The sequence below is a fragment of the Cydia pomonella genome, chromosome 14, assembly GCF_033807575.1.
Source record: "Cydia pomonella isolate Wapato2018A chromosome 14, ilCydPomo1, whole genome shotgun sequence".
Classification (NCBI taxonomy): Eukaryota; Metazoa; Arthropoda; class Insecta; order Lepidoptera; family Tortricidae; genus Cydia; species Cydia pomonella.
Window position 1 is genome coordinate 14,928,419 of NC_084716.1, and position 19,102 is coordinate 14,947,520.

Sequence of the window (19,102 nt, forward strand, 5' to 3'; positions counted from 1 at the left end):
TTTTTTTTCATAGGTAATTGTTGACCCTCTACAGTTCAAGCTAATTAAGTTGTTAATACTAACGCTATGACATCTCCAATGTAAAGTAAACCCTTTACTCATTTGAAATACTAAGAAAAAATTTATACATAATACTGTTATTATTTGAGGAAAATGAGATTCAAATTAATTATATGCATTATATAAGTGGTTATGGTTATTCATATAAGGCAAATGTCTGCGGTTATTTCAGTTATATTTCGAAGCATTTCACGTCAAAATATACTCGAATTCCACAATAATAAGGATAAATAAAATAAAGATTTGCCTCAGTAAGTTACATTTCAAAGTCAATAATTAGGCATTTATAAAATAAAATATTATTTAGGCAAGTCAAATTAAGGTAAATATTCACACTATTGGAAAAACAAATTAGACCCGACCACTGTTTAATTATTCTGTTCTTTAGCATTTAATTGGCACGAACTATTTGCTGTTGCCAAATACTTCACAGGACTCCGGCATCCTTGCGCAAACACACCACGTCCATACTAAGAGTGCTTTAAACGAGTATGTGTACGCAACTATACAGCATCACATAGAAAATCCTAGTATAGATCTTAGTACTACGATATAGAGTTGCAAATTGCATCAAAACTCGTTAAAGAACAGCGAAGTCATGTGTAAATGCTTTCACGTACTCATAGTGTCGCGATGCTACCGTGCAACCATAATGCCGCTAGATAACATACAACTACTAAAACAACTTGAGACGTATCTACAATATACGGGCTAGGCAAGCAAAGCTCAAGTCAAATCGGCGATGTTTTTTATTCATGCGTGGAATAGAATTAAATTACATTGTTATGCAATATTCAATGCAATATTCTAAAGACGCTTATGAAATTCGCTGTGCCGTATATCAAAAGAAAATTCTTGAAGAAAATAGTTTCATAAATGTCACGTATTGGAATAGTTGGAATCCTTTTGTGGCAGAATTACGTCGTGATATATAAGTTCAATATAAAATAAATCAATAGATTTGTAACCTGTTTTCCTATTTATTTATTAAATTTTACACAGATACGCGTTGGGTGTTGCTTATTAAGAAGGCAAACTAAGAATATCGCAAATCAAAATTTCGTTATCTGCCTCCCTATCGCTCTTGCATAGAAGAGACAGATAAATGAACGAACGAACGGAGTGGTTCGCGGTTATCGTTCAGTTCTTAGTGATCGAAAGAAATATGCTGAATTGCTGACTGTTTGAATCGTGTACTTCAAAACAGCACACATACACAAAATTCACTAGCAGACCTTTCCTTCGAATAATAAGGTCGTATCTACATTTAAGCCCTAACATTGACGATATTTACAGTTGTTTACTACTGAAGCCCCAGAAGAATAACGTCGTATCCGATTTGATATCTTAATGCATTTGCGTCGTTTTCGTGTAGTTTACTAGTCGGACCCGATCCGTGAGTCAATCAGGCGATAACCGGCCCAATTCCTCGTACAGAGTGTTCCGCGAATAGACGGTCGGTCTGCGTGTGCGCAGGCCTCTTCTGAAAGAGTTTAGATGTTAGTTGGCCGTTCGCTGATTCTTGGGTTCCGTAAAAATACCTTACCGCGCATTTGTAAAGCCGATCCCCATTAGTCTTGAAGTCAAGTTATTTCCAAATTAACCTACAGTTTATTAACATTAATATTCCTATTAATCTAAAAACCAACGCATAATATAAAAGTACTAGTAATGTAACGTATTAGTTCACAACACTCAAAGATGCAAAGATATTGACGTAAGAAAACTTTAAACACAATTTAACTGATCGTTCAAATTCTTGTAACATGTAGGTACAATTTATCTTCAACGATAGATATTTAAATTTAATCGATAATATTACTATCCATTATGTACATTTAATTACTACAGGCAAAGGCAATATGCTTTTGAATTCTTCAATGTGGTCGTTAATTAATTCTTCTTAATAGGTATGTCTAATTTAATTTTTACACGATGACTCATATTTTTACACTCTAGTGATCTTTAACCCAACTAATATATGGCTGATTTTCGCGTGAAAAATTATTAAGTGTGCGATTAACGACCGCTATATTATGATTATACGGTGTATCTTCATAGAGTTTCAATTACAGATACGACTTTATGTTAGGTACTAAAGAGCTAAAGCTGTTTACAGAGTATTATAGAGATAAAGAGGAATATAATAAAGTTGGTACTTCAAGCTTTTCCGGGCTAAAAACAAACAACTTTACGGCATGAATTAATATTTAACCAAGTTTTAATATGTTTTCTGTTTGAGTAATATTTCCAATGAAATGTGTCATTATGACCGGATGTGAGGTTTGATTACAAGCTTTCACAAAAAGATACCCATAAAATATTATCTAGGGAATTCTTCACTGTCGGCAGTATCGGAACATTTCTTCCCTAGGCCTCAGGAAGTGGGATTTTTTAGCCACAGAATTTTACTCACGCCGAGGGGTGACGAAAGACCTAACACGCCATTGACACGATTAGTTATAGAATGGCTATTGTTGTTGTATTGGTTATAAACCGCATTGACGTCCAATAAAAACCGTCGCAACGCAAAATAAAACCATTGAGGCTGAATAATACTTGTCAGAAATATGTGTGTCTTAGTCAGTTAAGACGTTCTGTATAAATACAGAAAAAGATATTAAGTACATTACTTATTACCTTGACATAAATAGAAAACCTCTAAATTCTCGCGGTTTAGTATATATTATCTTTTGTTCCTATAAATCGCCATGACGCTGGCTTCACTAACGTATAAACCATAAAAAAAGGATTCTGATCTAATAAATATCATAAACTGTTCGTTGTCTACTAATTATTAAATCACATTGCTAGCACAACTTCTGGTTTCAAATAAACATGCGAAAATAATTCAAAAATCGTGAGAATGTTAATTCTATTTGGCGACTGACCAAACCAGTTCCATTTCGTAATCAGACCAATTAGAGTCTTAACGCTAGATGTTCGACTTATTGACATTGTTTTTAACATTGATATTAAAAGGAAAGTAATAAGCAACCCGATCGAATTAAGTCGACATCGTGATGAAGATGCGTTTATTGATATAAATTTGCTACTTTCCGTCCCGTCATCCTCTTCTAAATTCTACAACAATTCTTTCACTTTACAAGCTATTCGACTATGGAATTCTCTGCCTGTAGACCTAAGGTGCGCTCAATCTCCTAATTATTTAAAGAGACTCGTTAAACTTTACTTTTTATCTGCTCCGTAATTATCTGCTTCCTTTTCCCTATATCTGTCATTTTTTTTAAATATATGTAGGTATTTGCATGTAATGTACATTTTTTTACATGTATTTTTTTTGGTTTTGTGTATATTCTGTGGTAGAATTCTTTTATTGCATCTGAAACACCTACTGACATGACGTACATTTATTAATTTCCGCTATCTAAAAGTTCGTTTTTTAGCATTAGAAAAAAGGTAAACAATCTTGACAAGTCTTTTTATAGAAAAACGCTTTTTAATCTTCTTCTTCAGGCCTTATTCCTATCTCTATTTGGGGTCAGCTCTCCTAATCCTTAGTCTCCATAGTGGTCTTTTCTAAAACGCTTTTTAATAATCAGTAACTATTACTTATGAAAGAAAATTAACTTAAATGATCGTATTTGATTTATAATTGTTACATATTTGCCGTACCTTATTTTTCAAAAGCGATTTTCAATAAAAACGTCAATATCGCTTAACTTCTTTCTAATGCTAAAAAAACGATATACCGCGTGTTGTTTACCTCTTCTTGATTTTTTGTATGTTTGTATTGTTTTCTGTATTGAGATGGGAATAAATAGTATTTGTATTGAATAAATGTGGCTTGATCAGTTTTCTTTTATTATTCCTATCGCGCGGGACAAAAGTTCAGATACGACCTTATGCTATAAATTATGCCATGATATACAAGTCAGCCTTATGTAGGAGGGCGATGCAATCCTGATAGATGTCGGATTTAATATTATACATTGACTAAACGTCGATTATTAAATGTATTGATACTTAATTTGATTTCTAATAGTGACACGAATTATGACTTAATGAGTCAATTTAATATTAATCAAATACCATAATAATAATGAAAAAGTAACAGGCCAACACATTCAGATACAATGAAATTATATAACTATAGATAGATTATACTCAAGCATAAGGAGCATAAAAAAGACTTCCATATATATTTATATACCTACGAAAAATCTGTTATTTTTGATTAATTTTCGCATTTCATTCATCTTTGTCATACTCGTTGTTAAGCATTAGCTTTTCATTTCTCTATCGGTGAGTTTGATCTCGTTAGGACGTGCAACGTGCACAATTGCACATTTCTCGCTTACCCAGGTGCAACAAGGCAACATTGTATGTCACAAAGTAAGCGCTTCAATTGTGGAACGCGTATAACATATGTTGAGTTCTAATAAATCATTGTTTAGATATCGGTCACGTGTAGTTGTTCAAAAAATAAGCTGAGACAATTTTTTAAACAATAAAACCTTAAGTTAAAAATGAAAAAAACATCCTCAAGAACGAATACCTATAAAGATAGCCTTCGATTCGATTAAGCAACTATTAATCACATGAAAAAGCCTGCACTTAAGTAAAAATAAAGAAGCAACTCAATTTAATTAAATCAGACATCAAAGATGCCGACAAATCCCCGTCACCGGTCAGGGCGAATCGCATTCTCGATCTGAGGGTTCCGTGCCATCTGACTGACAGAAAATATCTTTCTCGATACCCGGGCCAGATTTCATTTTGTTTTACTTAATTATTCGCAAGTTTCTCACCGCTTTGAAAATTTCAGATAACTACAGTGTAGCTTTTAAGAGTGACACCAAAATGGCGCTCCCATACAATTTAAGTTACGCTTTCATTTTAAAACGACATTGTTAAATTACATGAAACTTGACATGAACGTTTAGGTAACATATATGAAGGTAAATGACGTAAGGCGTGGTCCATTTTTTTTATACCACGACGGTGGCAAACAAGCATACGGCCCGCCTGATGGTAAGCAGTCACCGTAGCCTATGAACGCCTGCAACTCCAGACGTGTTACATGCGCTTTGATCTGTACACGCATTTTTTGAAGAACCTCATACTGTAGGTGTAGGCCCTCGGGAAAACCTTGGCAGGTAGCTCATTCCACAGCCGGACCGTCCGCGGGAGGACGTTCTTCTTAAACCGCACATTGCGCGACCATTTAGGTTCTAGGGTGTGAGGATGAACACCCTGCCGACGGCGACAACAACAACAATTCTTCAGAGCACAACCTATTGTACAAGCGGTAGAACACACATAAGGAGGCAAAATCTGTCCTTAGACTTAAAGGTTCAATACCGCTTGTGAGTTTAGGATCGTCTTTGGACTGAGTCAAAGGGCCCAGCTGGTATCCAGGTGCTCCTGCCCAAAAGTGACAGCAATACTCCATATTGGGTCTGACTTGCGATTTATAAAGCAGCAGTCTTTGCCCTGTAATAAAGTATCGCTTTGCTTTATTGAGCACACCGAGTTTTTAAGATGCATTCTACTATTCTTAGAATTACAAAAAAAAACTTTTAAATGTTAATTACGATTTATGAAATACAGCAGCTGAGCTGACAGAGACAGCGGAGGCTAATGAATACGGTTCATCACCCAACGGAACCCCAAAAACAAAATAGCCTCCATTTCATCCGATAGACGTAAAACACAGTAGCCCGATAGTATCGACCACTTAAAAGGTAATTGAAGGAACGAAGCTCGGCCATTGATAGTTGGACAATAGTTCGGATTCTAATCCGATGGTCTGATAAGATCGAAATGGGTACAATTCGGGTGTCTGTAATCAAGGTTGGTTGGGAAATTAACAGTTAGAATCCGTCTTAGCTAACTTTGGGTACATTTTAACAGAACAAAGCAAGAGTCATTACTTAAGTCATTTTTTTATGGAAATTTGACAATAATTATGAAATTGCCACACGTTGCCATTGCAAATGTCACACAAAGTTAGTTTGGTCCCACTTTATCGGTTTGGAATATATCAGTAAAATCGCACAAGAATGATTTCGTTGGATCAAATAATTGTTTTTTCAAATATCATACATATGGGTCCAAAGGGTAGGGGGTCAATTTCGACTACAGCAGCTACAAGGGTTAAAATTCAGAGATCTAAAACAAAAAATCGAACGAAAAATTAACTGTGCAAACTAAACCTTACACAATACAAACCTTATACAAACTTAACAATCAACAAATGAAATAAGAAATACATAAACAACAATAGTAATATAATGGTTCTAAATTTACAAGAAAAAAAAAATCGCTGTACCAACAAAACAGTAAGCAAGATGCCTTGCCTTAGAATTATAGAGTTGCAGTAGCGTATTGTGTAAAGTATCAAGTGCTTCTGGTTTTATGGATACATATTTGGCATTTTCAAAATTATCCCGCGTTCAAAGTTACCAAAATGCACCTTACAGAAAGAAATATGGTACTTTGTGGATAGAAGAGCTCCTAACCCACAAACGCAGTAGCGAAGATGACGAAATCTAATTAAACATCTGTCTATGAGGCTCGAATGTATAAGTGGGTCCTGATACTCCTGAGTCCTGATAACGATGGAATGCGATGATACCGATAAGGAGATAACAGAAGTGGCTTTTGTCGTAATTGCTTGAATTGAGATAGTGTATGATGGGAGGCTTTGTAGTTTAATTGGCCTTTGTCATTAATTATACCTCCCCGCCTATTCTTTAATGACTTCAAAATTTCGAAGGACGAGGTACTCATATCGTTAGGATCTTTTATAATGCATGTTCCTAAGTGATTAGACAAGAAGGCCTTTGTAAGGGCCCAAAGCGCCTTGATTGATTCCACAGGAGACCCCAGGGCTGACTTCTCGCAGAGTCAATGCCGCAGCTCACAGGCGGACCTGCTGATGCTGAATGGGCTGTTGTTTTTATAATTGGGCGTTTTAAGTTTTTATATATCCCTATGAGGCGTCTCTATCAGCTAACCTATTTTTGCTTTCAAGATACCTAGATTGTAATTACCAGTCTTGCTGGCAATGGCATGTGTTTTGATTAGAATTCTAGCTTTTCACGATGCAACCATTGCAACCGGAGAATCGTTAAGAAATCTTAAAAATATATAATTGGTAAACAGTTCTGTTTTTGCCTCAACAGGAATATGGATGTCGAATCCGTCCTTGTTATGATTTACCTAAACATCTCACGTACGTCGAACATAGCATGACCGTGAGAATCCCGTTATCGTGTATAAACATCAACGTTTTGATACGTGATGAGGACCTAATATAATATGGATGATGGTGTACAAATGTAACCAAGGATTATAAACGAGACTGAAATAGGAACCCGATAACTGTAATGGAGGATCTTTATTCTATATTATTCGAGTTCACAAAACCCTTACTCTTATTGTACAATGACACAAAAGTACAATCGAGTTAACAAACTCTTTACAAGCCTTTACACGCCTCTAAGACACTGATACTAAGAACGTGTAAATATATTTTTGAACGTTCCAAAGATGTTTGTGAACTCAGCCGTACGATAATAATAAATCTTGTTCGTTGTTTCAGTATAGTAACTAAAGGATTAAGTCAATCATAGTAGGACTGTGTAGATAAGTTTTAGACGTCATCTGTTGTTTCAACTTAAACAATATCATATCATATTTGTTCCAGTCTATATGGAATGCCATTAGATCACCGGTCACCCGACCTCGACCCCTGATTGACGTCAAATGATAGATAACATGGCTATGCAAATAAACAAAATGATACTGATTGATCAATTACACTCGGCGCTGACCTCTTTAAGTTAACTGTAAATGGGTAAATGTGACCTTGACCCTAAACTTGCAGGAAAAGTAATTATAAGGCAGTTATGGTCAAACATTTTGACAGCGTCAATCTTTCTAAGAGTGATGGTGAAGTATTGGCGGCTCGTAGTAAAAATTCGACGCCATTTAAAGATAACTAACACATAGAAATTAACTTTCTTTCAAAAACAAAAGTCATTATAATCAAATTTTGAGGTTGGATCCTTTTTGCTCAACTACGTCCAATTTTTGGTTACTTTTTCGTCAAAATTGTTTCATTACAGGCAAACCGTTGGGAATTGAGTTCCACATTCTCCTCGCGACAGAGCCCACAACCCACAAACAACATGTACGAAAAAATAGGCAAACAGCGCACTATCGAGAAGATTTGGGGGGGGGGGGGGGGCTCCGTAAGCCTTCAGTAAGAAATGTATATACTTGGAAAAATTCGTCAAATGCTGCCGTGACCCCGGTGGCCGAGTGATTCAGGCACCTGCCGCGATAGCAGAGGACGCTGGTTTGATTTCAGCCTGGGGAACTGGAGGCCTTGGTCACTTTTCCTTTGTATGTGACATTTATTTCAGTTTAAGATTTGAGTAATTGATTAAAATCGCATAAACGCTCTTTGACCGCTAAAAACATCAATTGACGCGCGTTGCTACATCCCAATATCAACCTTCGAGCATTCCAACAAGGGCGATGATGACGACGATGACGCGCCGCACACGATAGGCGTGGCGTTTAAAGGGTTTAAATCAAAACGCTATTTTGAAGAATATGTCCGGAAACGTCCACGTATTCAAAGGAATTTAGCACTTGTGTATATAATATTAAGACTCACCTCCAACGCCTCCTGCGCCGTGTTGAGGTACTCCCTCAGCATGGCCTCCTGGATGCTCAGCCATTCTAGACGCGGGTCTTCTAGCTGCGTCACCTCTGCAAAATAAAGAGAGTGGTGGTGTTTAATACAATCTATAAACAGGGGGGAGGCATTCGCCCAGCAGTGGGATATAATAGGCTCGCAATAACCTGTATATGCCCATTGGGTCGTTTTCGATCAGCAGGCAAAAACTCACTCCTACTTATTAAAATTCGTAGTCGCAAAGAGTTTAAGGGCCCCACTCATTACCAGTTCGCCGGACAATATCGGCCTGTCAGTTATTTGCAAAAGCTGACAATCGCGAATAACTGACAGGCCGATATCATCCGGCGAACTGGTACCTAATCAGTGGGCCCCTTTAGACTAAAAACATATATGGGATAATAAGTAGATAAGTCAGCCTATCACTTTTGACACAAATGGTATAAATGACATAACGTACAACGGTGTAGGGTATTAAAATTGTTGGTAAGAATTTCTTGAAATATCCTGTTATTTCTACTATTTCTAGGGTCCGTCTAAGCTAGGTTTGCACCGATTGGCATTAATAATGACCTTGTCACATGTTGTCATTACATATCATGCAGAACTTTGCAAGCTAACTAGCTTGGCCCGACCCTAACAACATTAGCCCACTTTATTGTAGGCCTTTTGTCGACTTCTATAAATCTCATGCCTCTGACCCGTCATCAGTGGCGGATTTGCCTTAATGCCTAGTAGACCCGGCCTAGGGCGGCAGCAAGGCTGCATTCTATATGATGGGTGTTGAAAAACGAGCGGCTAGTAGTTACAGCAGGGCCTGGGGCCTAGGCCGGCATCCGCCTCAAATCCGCCACTGACCGTCATACTATTTACTAAGTACATAGTTACAAATATCCGAACCTTGGCTCAAATAGTTGGGTCGAAAGTTGATCGGACTGCACCGTTGCATAACGCATTCATGTTAAACCATACACGCACACGTCAAATGTCAGTACGGAAAAATAATAACGTTGGTTAGCTACATACCTATTTAGTTTTGTACTTAAACCGCCTTCTGCTAAATCACATTGTTTTAAATTAAGTAGGCAAAACCTAGGCGGGTTGCGACAGAGGAAACTCGTGCTTTTAGAAATGTGCTTTTTGATGCAGTATGTGCAAATGGCGCATAAAAAGCGAGATTATAAAAATCATAATGGTGGTGTGCTTTTTTGCTGAGATATGTTCGTTAAAGTGGAAATGGTCACAACCCTCCTTGGTCTCCCCTAAGAAGAAAAAATGCGAGCGTGTGTATAACGGCGAGTTGGTTGTTTTGGAGCCGCGAGTTTGAACCTCTGCTGAGGCGGTGATTTTTCCTAAATTAAAAAATAAATTGCTGACATAACCTAAGTCGAATGATTACTCTGGCTAAAACTAGTGAAATTGATTGATTGATTAGTTATAGAGATAATAACTTGCAAAAATGAAATGTAAAAATAATGGACAAGAAACATGTTGTCAGACCTCAATTCAAGGACCAATGTTGACTCTGTAAGCTGTAAGTATTTTGCTCTGTAAAACTATTATAACAAATTGACAATGTAAAAAGACCCCAGATTTCCTTCAAATGACATAATACATATAATTCAGCCTATATACGTCCCACTGCTGGGCACACTCCTTGGACTATCGGCCCCACGCTGACCCAATGTGGGTTGGGGACTACGCATACACCTTCCAATTACGTAACTTTAATAAAACACCTTTTAATCAAGTTTCATTCCATTTCAAATCAGATAAGACCTCAGTCAATGTGCAGAATTCAGTGCACCGCCGAAAGGGCACTTTGCCCTTTGCTGGCACCCTTCCATTGCGAACTTGACACACATACCCAGTTTGTTCACCTGCACTAATGGCGAATATACGCGTGAGTTCAAACATCTGATGAAGTAACGGCTATGTTGTCCATTAATTAAGGAACCCTTTAGTTTTTATGAATAGTACTGTATATGTACTCGTATATTATAGTGTTGGTTAAGACTCGGGTCTTTAACTAGTTTGAAGGAGCTCGAGTTCTGACTTAATTATATGAATTTGACAAACACCATCGAGTCTTTAAGCAGGACTCGAGAGACTCTATTCTTAAAACTGAATCGACCGTCCAGTGACAGATTGTATTTTCTAATAAACCAGCTTCTGTACAATCCAGTATATTAACGTTTGTGTCGTAGTCCTACTGATTCCCCAACTTTTGGTCTTTGTCACGTAGATTTATTTTGGTTATTTTTGCTTTATTACCGAAGTCAAAAATATTACATAGATAAAAAATGTGGGAATAAGTAGGACAACAACATTAATAGAATCCCCTAATGACGGCTCCACTGGACGGTCGACTCAGTATTAAGAGTCGAAGCTCTTGAGTCCTGTTTAAAGACTCGAGTTTGTCAGACTCATATAATTAAGTCGAAACTCGAGTTTTTTTCAACTTGTTAAAGACCAGAGTCTTTTGTAGACTGGAGTCCTTTACAGAAAACCGACACTTTTTTACAAAAACAATCCAAATCCATTGTCTGAAGGGTAAGGTCGTAATGTCTACCATACAATAACGTTTATTTTCTTTACTGTCACAGTATTTATTTAGATAAAACCTACAGAATTGTTGACGGATCGAATTGTTAAATATTTCAAGTTTTCTTTTATATTTAATTTTTTTTTCTGAATGTTACCTGATAGTACCTTAAAAAAAATGTTTTTAAGTATATATAAGTACTGAATATTCAAGTACCTAGGTATAATTCACTTTTCAATGTCAAAAAGGTGTGTTCGATTCAAATAGATAAGTATCGATAAAATCTATATTAATATAGATATCGAATGACTCATAGCTTAGGTATGCCACAATTTGCAATAATGATTTATGTATTAGATAATGGCATATTAGCAATATCGATAAAATATCGTTAGACAAATTTAAAAAACCACAATTGAAACTTCAATTGCTTTCAAAGTCATTAAAATTAATTTCGCATTTTATTCTGATTAGGTATTTCGTAAGTATGTTTACTAAATTTTATATAAAAAAAATCGAACAAGTGCGAGTCGGGCTTGCCCACCCAGGGTTCCGTACAAATTTAACTTTATTTTTATTTTTCACAAATTTATAGTTTTCTGATTTTTTCCCTGTACATGTATTGTAAGACATTACTTGCCAAATTTCAGAGTTCTAGGTCAACGGGAAGTGTCGAAATAAGTTTTTTTTTTTTTGCGGCATAGTTTAACTTAGAAGTTTCACAGCTACAAAGCACTGTAGACCTCAGTATGTATTAGTTTTAATTTCAACTCTATTCCTCCATGCGTTCCCGAGATAAAAGGGCTGTGACAGATAGACGTACGGAAGTACGGATAAACAAAGTGATCCTATAAGGGTTCCGTTTTATCCTTTTGAGGTACGGAATGGTTATAAGAATTTGAGAGTTATGAATTGACCCTTATATCTATGAAGCTAATACCTACCGTTTAACCGATCGTCTTAGCTTCATAAGTTAGTAAGGGACAAATCTTAACGCTGGCCTCGACGCCTGAATGCGACCTATTTGCGTGGCGATGGACGGCAGTGTATAGTGAATGCTTGAGATTCTGTGAGGCGATGGATGCTAGGTGCTCAACTGTTCCAATTTAATTTGTCAATGTGCTATTATCGTTTTTATAATTATTATTGCTGTTAGTCTATAATAAGTTTCGTTACGCATTGGTTCAACTGTAATGTCATGTAAACATTTTTATCAATAAATAAAAATAACTGTGAAATGTAAATTCTTACAGTACTCTGTATATATGACAACTATTACCTAGCATATACATCACGACTGTTTTTGCAAAACAACCATCATAGTCAAAACATTGATAAAAAAAGTTAATGGGGTTAACAGTATTGTTTTTGAGCAACTTAATACGAAAACAGGAAAAAACAATGAGTCTTAAAATGTTAATCGAAACAGATTTTAATCTACATATTACTCAATAATAAACACGTGAAATTCTTATTAATAAAGATAATTTGTGGAAAAAATTTGAATTAAATATTTTTTAGTGTCCGCAACCTAAAGAAATTGCACCGGAATGTATAAGCACAGTAAACATTATAATGTTTTTCAAACCCGAATAGTAGTAGGTAGACTGAGAGGATACAAGTGCGGAAAGTAGGAAATTCTGCAACTCGGCACAACTGCAATAGGCAACTCGTGTTGATTTAAAACACTCCCTTCGGTTGTTTTAATTTATCGCCACACGTTGCGAATTACCGTATGCTGGGTCATGCGCGAGAGGGCTTGGGCTATAGGCCCCCCGCTGGCCCAATGCAGGTTGGGGACTTGACTAAATATAACTATAAATTGAAGGTGGATAACAATCGTTTTGGACCCGGGTATGTCCTTAAACTACGTCCAAAAGAAAGGTATGGGCACTGTGAATGTCATCTCGCTTTGTGGGGTAGGGCACAGCACAGCGGGTGTCATTCCAGATCTAGAGCAGAGCCCAACTGGGGAAGTACCTCCACCTTACAGAAAACCGCAGCCAAATAATACTAGACCCTACTCATAGTGTTGTGTTCCTGCCGGTGCGTAAGGTTGCCAGAGCTAAACAAAGATACGGAGTGTTAAGGTCGGCAAGGCGCATAAAACTCCTCTGGAGTTGCAGGCGTCCATAGGCTACGGAGACTGCTTACAACCAGGCGGGCTGTATGGTTTTTTGCCAGCGACGTAGTATTAAAAAAAAATCGTACCTACCATATTTAGTTCAACGTAATCCTATAAAAATATAAGATTTCTAACTCTTACACTGAAAACAAATAGCAATCGAAACGCAGTACTTTATACGGGTACATTTTCTTTGCTCTTGAATGTAATGTGGCCATATATTTAATGTTGTACAACATGTACACTTGGTACACTTTTTTATCTGGATATTTTTATTTTATTTCTACTCATAATTGCGAGCTATTTAGATCCTAATAGGAGAAAAAATCTTTCCCAAGATTTTTTCCATTCCATTAAATTTTTCATAGACTGTATGACGGTAACGGAATGAAAGGAACAAAAAATGTACGTATGGAAATTTTGGGACACTTTTTCTCTCCTATTAGGGTCTCGATTCTCGTAATTATAAGCGTAAGGCCTCGCGTCCACGATGTGGGCGTGCAGTGTGCATGGTGCAAATGCAAATATAGTTAGTGCACGCTGCTCAAATCACTTGTGAGCCCGACGCCATGCTGCACGCCCCGCCGAACGCTCGGCTTCGAGCGTCAACTCAGGCCTTACACTAAGTACTTAGAAAATACACAAAAATTCCCAAATCTGAAACAAAAGTGTAGAGTGCAAATTTAAATAAAATTAGTCACGGGCTACTGATATGACGATTCTAACGTTCCTAGTCCAACCTAACCTTTAACCACTGGCATAGCGACAACGAGAATCATAGCATTAGCAGCTGCATCACATCATTCGCGGCCCGCGTGACAGTCAAAGTGCGCGCGTCGATCTTTCAATTATTCTCAATTACATCTGCGAAAACGTCATAAGCGACCGTAGCGGTACGTGAGATAAGACCTTTTGGATGTAGGGGTGGAATTCTGGACGCGAGGCCGATTCACAATGGTCAATTGTAGATTAGCTGTTGTTTTCGGTCGTGCCTATACTGTGATATGTATCCGCGGTCCTCTGCAAGGTGTCATGAAAATGCCTCAACCCAAACCAATAATGGAATGAACGAATACGACAATGAACCTTCAATTCAAACCTTTAAGAAAAAGCATATTCCCATCTTAAAATCCGGCAACACGCAACTACTTTGGAGTTGCTGGTGTCCATAGGCAACGGTGATTGCGTACGATTCGATTGCTCGTTTGCCTCCGTATATTATAAAATAAGCTAATTCTAATGGCCTACAAATAGTAAATTGTTGCTGTTCTGATGACCTCGGTCCGACAAACACAGGAAAGCGTCATGACTAACATCAGGCTATGAGGACCATGGCCTTGAATGCACTCTTCAATTGTATAACACGCGTCATAATTCAAGTTCTTCTTTTACTGTAACTAGGGACTTATAGTACAACTTTGTGAAATCAATGGATGAATCCGAATTTTTATGGTATGGTAGTTAGGTAAGTAAAATCATATTTTGAATCACGGAACATCACCGTAGTTGTAGCCGTTGGAAACTGAAAGTCGTTTAATTAGTATCAAATATTGAATTTTGACCCCAAAGTCACAGTCAACGCAAATGTATTCATGTAACATTAAGAAAGAAAATTCAAAAGAAACCGAACAGCACGACGAAGTCGTCGGCCACTTTGTCACAAATGAATGGAAACTAAATGAAACGTGGAATGCATGACAGACCTATAAAATTAAAAATACGGCAGAACACGTGACTCATTCGAAACAAAGCCTGATCAGCCGCACGCAGTAAAAACCTCACGCCATCCGTCCGATCTAATATAATTAAATTAGAACCTTCCAGTATTTTGACTGCTGATGCGAAACGCCTACCGCTACGAAAAGAACAGCCCAGTCCAAGATTACGTTCATTCACATTACGTCCCTCATATCCACAGATCTACAATGACGTTTACGTTTTAGGATACTAACTGGACTGAAGTGTACAAAAGGGTAGCCATCAAGTACCTATATGATATTTTATGAGTGCGAAAGAGGCAGACTACAAATGAAAAGACGTAACCAATTTGGACTATTTGGAGCAAGCGGCCGTCTCAATGTACCAAAACTTAAGGCTGTATTCAGGAGATACGGTGGGTGGTTATACATATATTAGAACATACTGTTACCAAAGCAAATAATTTTACGCGATCACATATTATTTCTGAATGAAATACTTTCAATGACTAGAGCGTCATCATTTCGATTTTAGCACTTTTTATTTTTGACAGGCAATCTTATATATTGTAGATCTATGGTGACATCACAGTTCTATTACAAGTCGAAAAGGTTCACAAGAATGTTTCATTAAAACTACTAGCTTACTGAACATTGTAGTATCTTTTCGTGTTACTTTTAAAGATCAAAATATATATTTTATGGGTCTCGGTTCTATTAATTCGGTTGTATTAAAACTATGATATCGCGTTTCTAGTTATAAAACTCGAGTTACACCATTTAGTTATTATTATTTTTTAATTTACAAGACATATTACAAAAGCAAGCTCATCATATCGGGAAGTCCTACTTTTTATCAAAAATCTTTTGATTCATTAAAAATACTTTATGGAAACATTTTTGGAGGCAATTCCTGTTTTCACTTATTAAACTGATTTAATCATAACCTTATTTATGTACTTAAATTATCTATTTTTATAAAAATAATTTTATGAAAAGCGTATTACATGAAGCAATTTTTAATGAATCTTAAAGCCACACTATATGGGCGTTTTGACCGCCTGAATTCAGTGCAGAACCACTCAGCGTTTTATTCAAGTCAAACTACTTACAGTAAATTTAACCTTTCTTTTGAGATGATAGCATATGATGGAATGTTTGTCTACAAATATTCGGAGAGTAAGTCATCAAGTCTCCGTTGTAAACACAACGTCATTTTAAAGGCGACAAGAAGGCTTTAGAGGCTATTTATAGACTGAATTCGAGAATTTTCCTGTATTTTGACCGCTTGATTTGAAGAGACAAAAATATAAAAACAATAAACACAGATTTTTATAAGTCTCTGTCAGCCCTGGTAAGGCTAAACCAAGAGCCGTGTAAAAGTAAAACCAATGATGATGAAATTTGGCATATAGAAAGTATAAGCGCTAAGTTACGTTATCTTTTGAACACTCACTATCGGAGATATCTAGACTGAGCACGTAAGCACTGCCGCACTGCAAAGCTATATTTTACATTTTAGAAGAATTTTAGAGCCCAAATCACCATATAGCCATTTGAGGTTTCAATCGTTTTCATAAACCGCCACCTACAGGATAATTCGGAAACTAATTAGCTAACGCGATAGAAAACGCACTTGAATGAGAACTTTATGGGACGTTTACGGTAGGCCCTAAAACATCTAATGATACTTAAAGTTTTTATTAATTTACAAATCTCTTAATTAACTAGTCAAAAGATAAAAGTCTGTATTTTTTTTATTTTACTTGCAATCTAATGTAAAAACCACAATTTGTTAAGCTTTCCATATAATTTTCGTAAAACCTGGTACGAGTCTACGTTATTCATAAAAACAGGTTAAAATTCATAGAAATTTTACGCGTTACATACGACGTTTAACACAAGAAGGTATAAATATCGCTTGGCGTATGCAGAAAATAGTCGAAGATCGCATACCGAGATATGACGCTGTAAAATAACTTGCAAGGCATAGGCGTAGAGGTAACAAACTAGCAACGACCACGTAAGGTCAACATTATTTACTAGCTTTTACTGAAATTGCAAAACGTTCATGAAGAAAAAAAACAAAGGTTGTCTGTTCCCGAATGTAATAGATACAAGGCTGCGGGTTCTTGAAATTTTTGTTGTGATTTACATCGACCAAAACCTTATTTTGGTGTGTACCAAAATGCCCGTCTCTTATAAATAGAATTAAAGACGAATTTTGAGTGTGATTCTACATCGATAAAAACGCTTTAACACAAAATATTTTTGTGTGTTACTCACTCACTTTCAGAAAAAGAACTAAGATAAAGTTGACTTCAGTCTAAAATTTTCACCTACAAAGTAAACCCATGGATTTAATTAGTTTTTGATAATAAATCATACAAATTTAATATATGATTTAACAACTGTACCAGTTTAGACTCTAAATTAGAGACTTGTAATAATTATAGAAACTCCTGCTCTAGAACTAACAAAAGTATAGATAGTCTAGTCTAAAAGTATAGATTGTACAAAATTACGTCGGTAACGTGGCAGCTTAAAATAACTAAGGACAGTAGATCCTACAGATCCAACAGGGTGCATGGAACAGAACCTATCGCGTACCTATAAAATCACAACGCCATCTCTCGGAGAATGTGGGGACTACATACTCGTATACTTAGCATTTGCCCACAAACTACAAAGTAATGCGCCCTTAAACTCAACTAACGAGCGATAACAGCGACCTACCACAAGAAATTTGTATGCAGCCTCAAATAAATGTATCCTGCGTCTCAATTTACGATTTTAATCTATAATTAGCGAGGCAAAGTCGATAACTAAATGTAATAGCCACTGTACCCTGCTTTTAAATGGACGTATCGATATAGGTCAATCATACTACTAAAGCCCTTTTGAAATGTAACGGTAACTTTGCCCTGCTTCCAAAAGAGCATATTTTCATAGAATTATCATGCTACTTGAATCCTTTTTGTATGGAATGTAAAGTTATCGAAGATCTACAGGCGTACATGCCACGGCCATAAGCGGGTGCATTTGCATATGTTGAATCTGGCAATTAAGTTTGTAGGGGCTTCTGTCCCTAGCTAGAGAATCCTAGGTTATGGCCGACTTTAATAGTATACAATGTTGTATTTTTCTATAAAGACATATATACCAAATAGCGAGCAGAGAGCCTTATGATAACCTGATCACTGAAAAATGTATTTTTCATGCCACTGCTCGGAAATGTGGCGATAGATGGTCTAAATCTTAACTAGAAAGTAGCGGCTAATTTTGTATACCAGAACTAGGGGTCACAAAACCGCTAGTATTTTTGAAAACCGGTTTTTCGGTTTTTGTACATTACAAAACCGGGTTTTCCGGTTTTTCGGTGATTTTTCGGCTTTACATATAAAAAGTGAAAAAAACTGCATTTTATGAATTTAAACTTTAATATTCAGTCATTTAACAATGGATATAAAACCTTTTTTATATCTTATAATTATTAGGAACAAAAATTAAAAACAAAATAACTAAAATAATAACCTCCATGCACTTCTGGAACGCAAAATTAACTATAGTATATTCCTTTTACGAAAGTATATACTTATTAAATACACTGAACATTTGAGATCAATATTAATTTCTTTCATAGGTTAAGTTACTAAATTGGAGATCAGTGAAAAAAATAATGTAATTATAATCCCTCTTCTCGCCTTCTTTCATTTCAGCCAGGCAATTAAGAATAAATCATTATAATAACCAACATATAGAGATATTCGTTGCAGCACACACTTTGTTTTAAAATAATCTTTTGTCATGTTAATTAACTTACAGATATTGTTCTTATTTTTATTTACCGTGTATTCATTTGGTGTATGTTACATGCCGTGGTTTCACTGAAATGATTCCAAGTTTCCAACGGAAGACCAGAGATGTTGTATTGAAAAACAAACTATACGTAGGGTAGGGCAATTAGCTAATTTTTATTAATTCAATTATATGTTCTATAT

At 36.3% G+C, this 19,102-nt stretch overlaps 1 protein-coding gene across 2 annotated transcripts in view; it reads right to left on the minus strand.

The window, feature by feature from the left end:
• Nucleotides 1-19,102, minus strand: part of LOC133525034 (protein kibra) — a 94,269-nt gene that overhangs the window by 44,469 nt on the left and 30,698 nt on the right. For both annotated transcript variants that reach the window (XM_061861235.1, XM_061861233.1), the window contains exon 3: nt 8,714-8,808. In XM_061861235.1, coding sequence (XP_061717219.1) covers nt 8,714-8,808 — 95 coding nt within the window. The remainder of the gene's footprint in view (nt 1-8,713; nt 8,809-19,102) is intronic.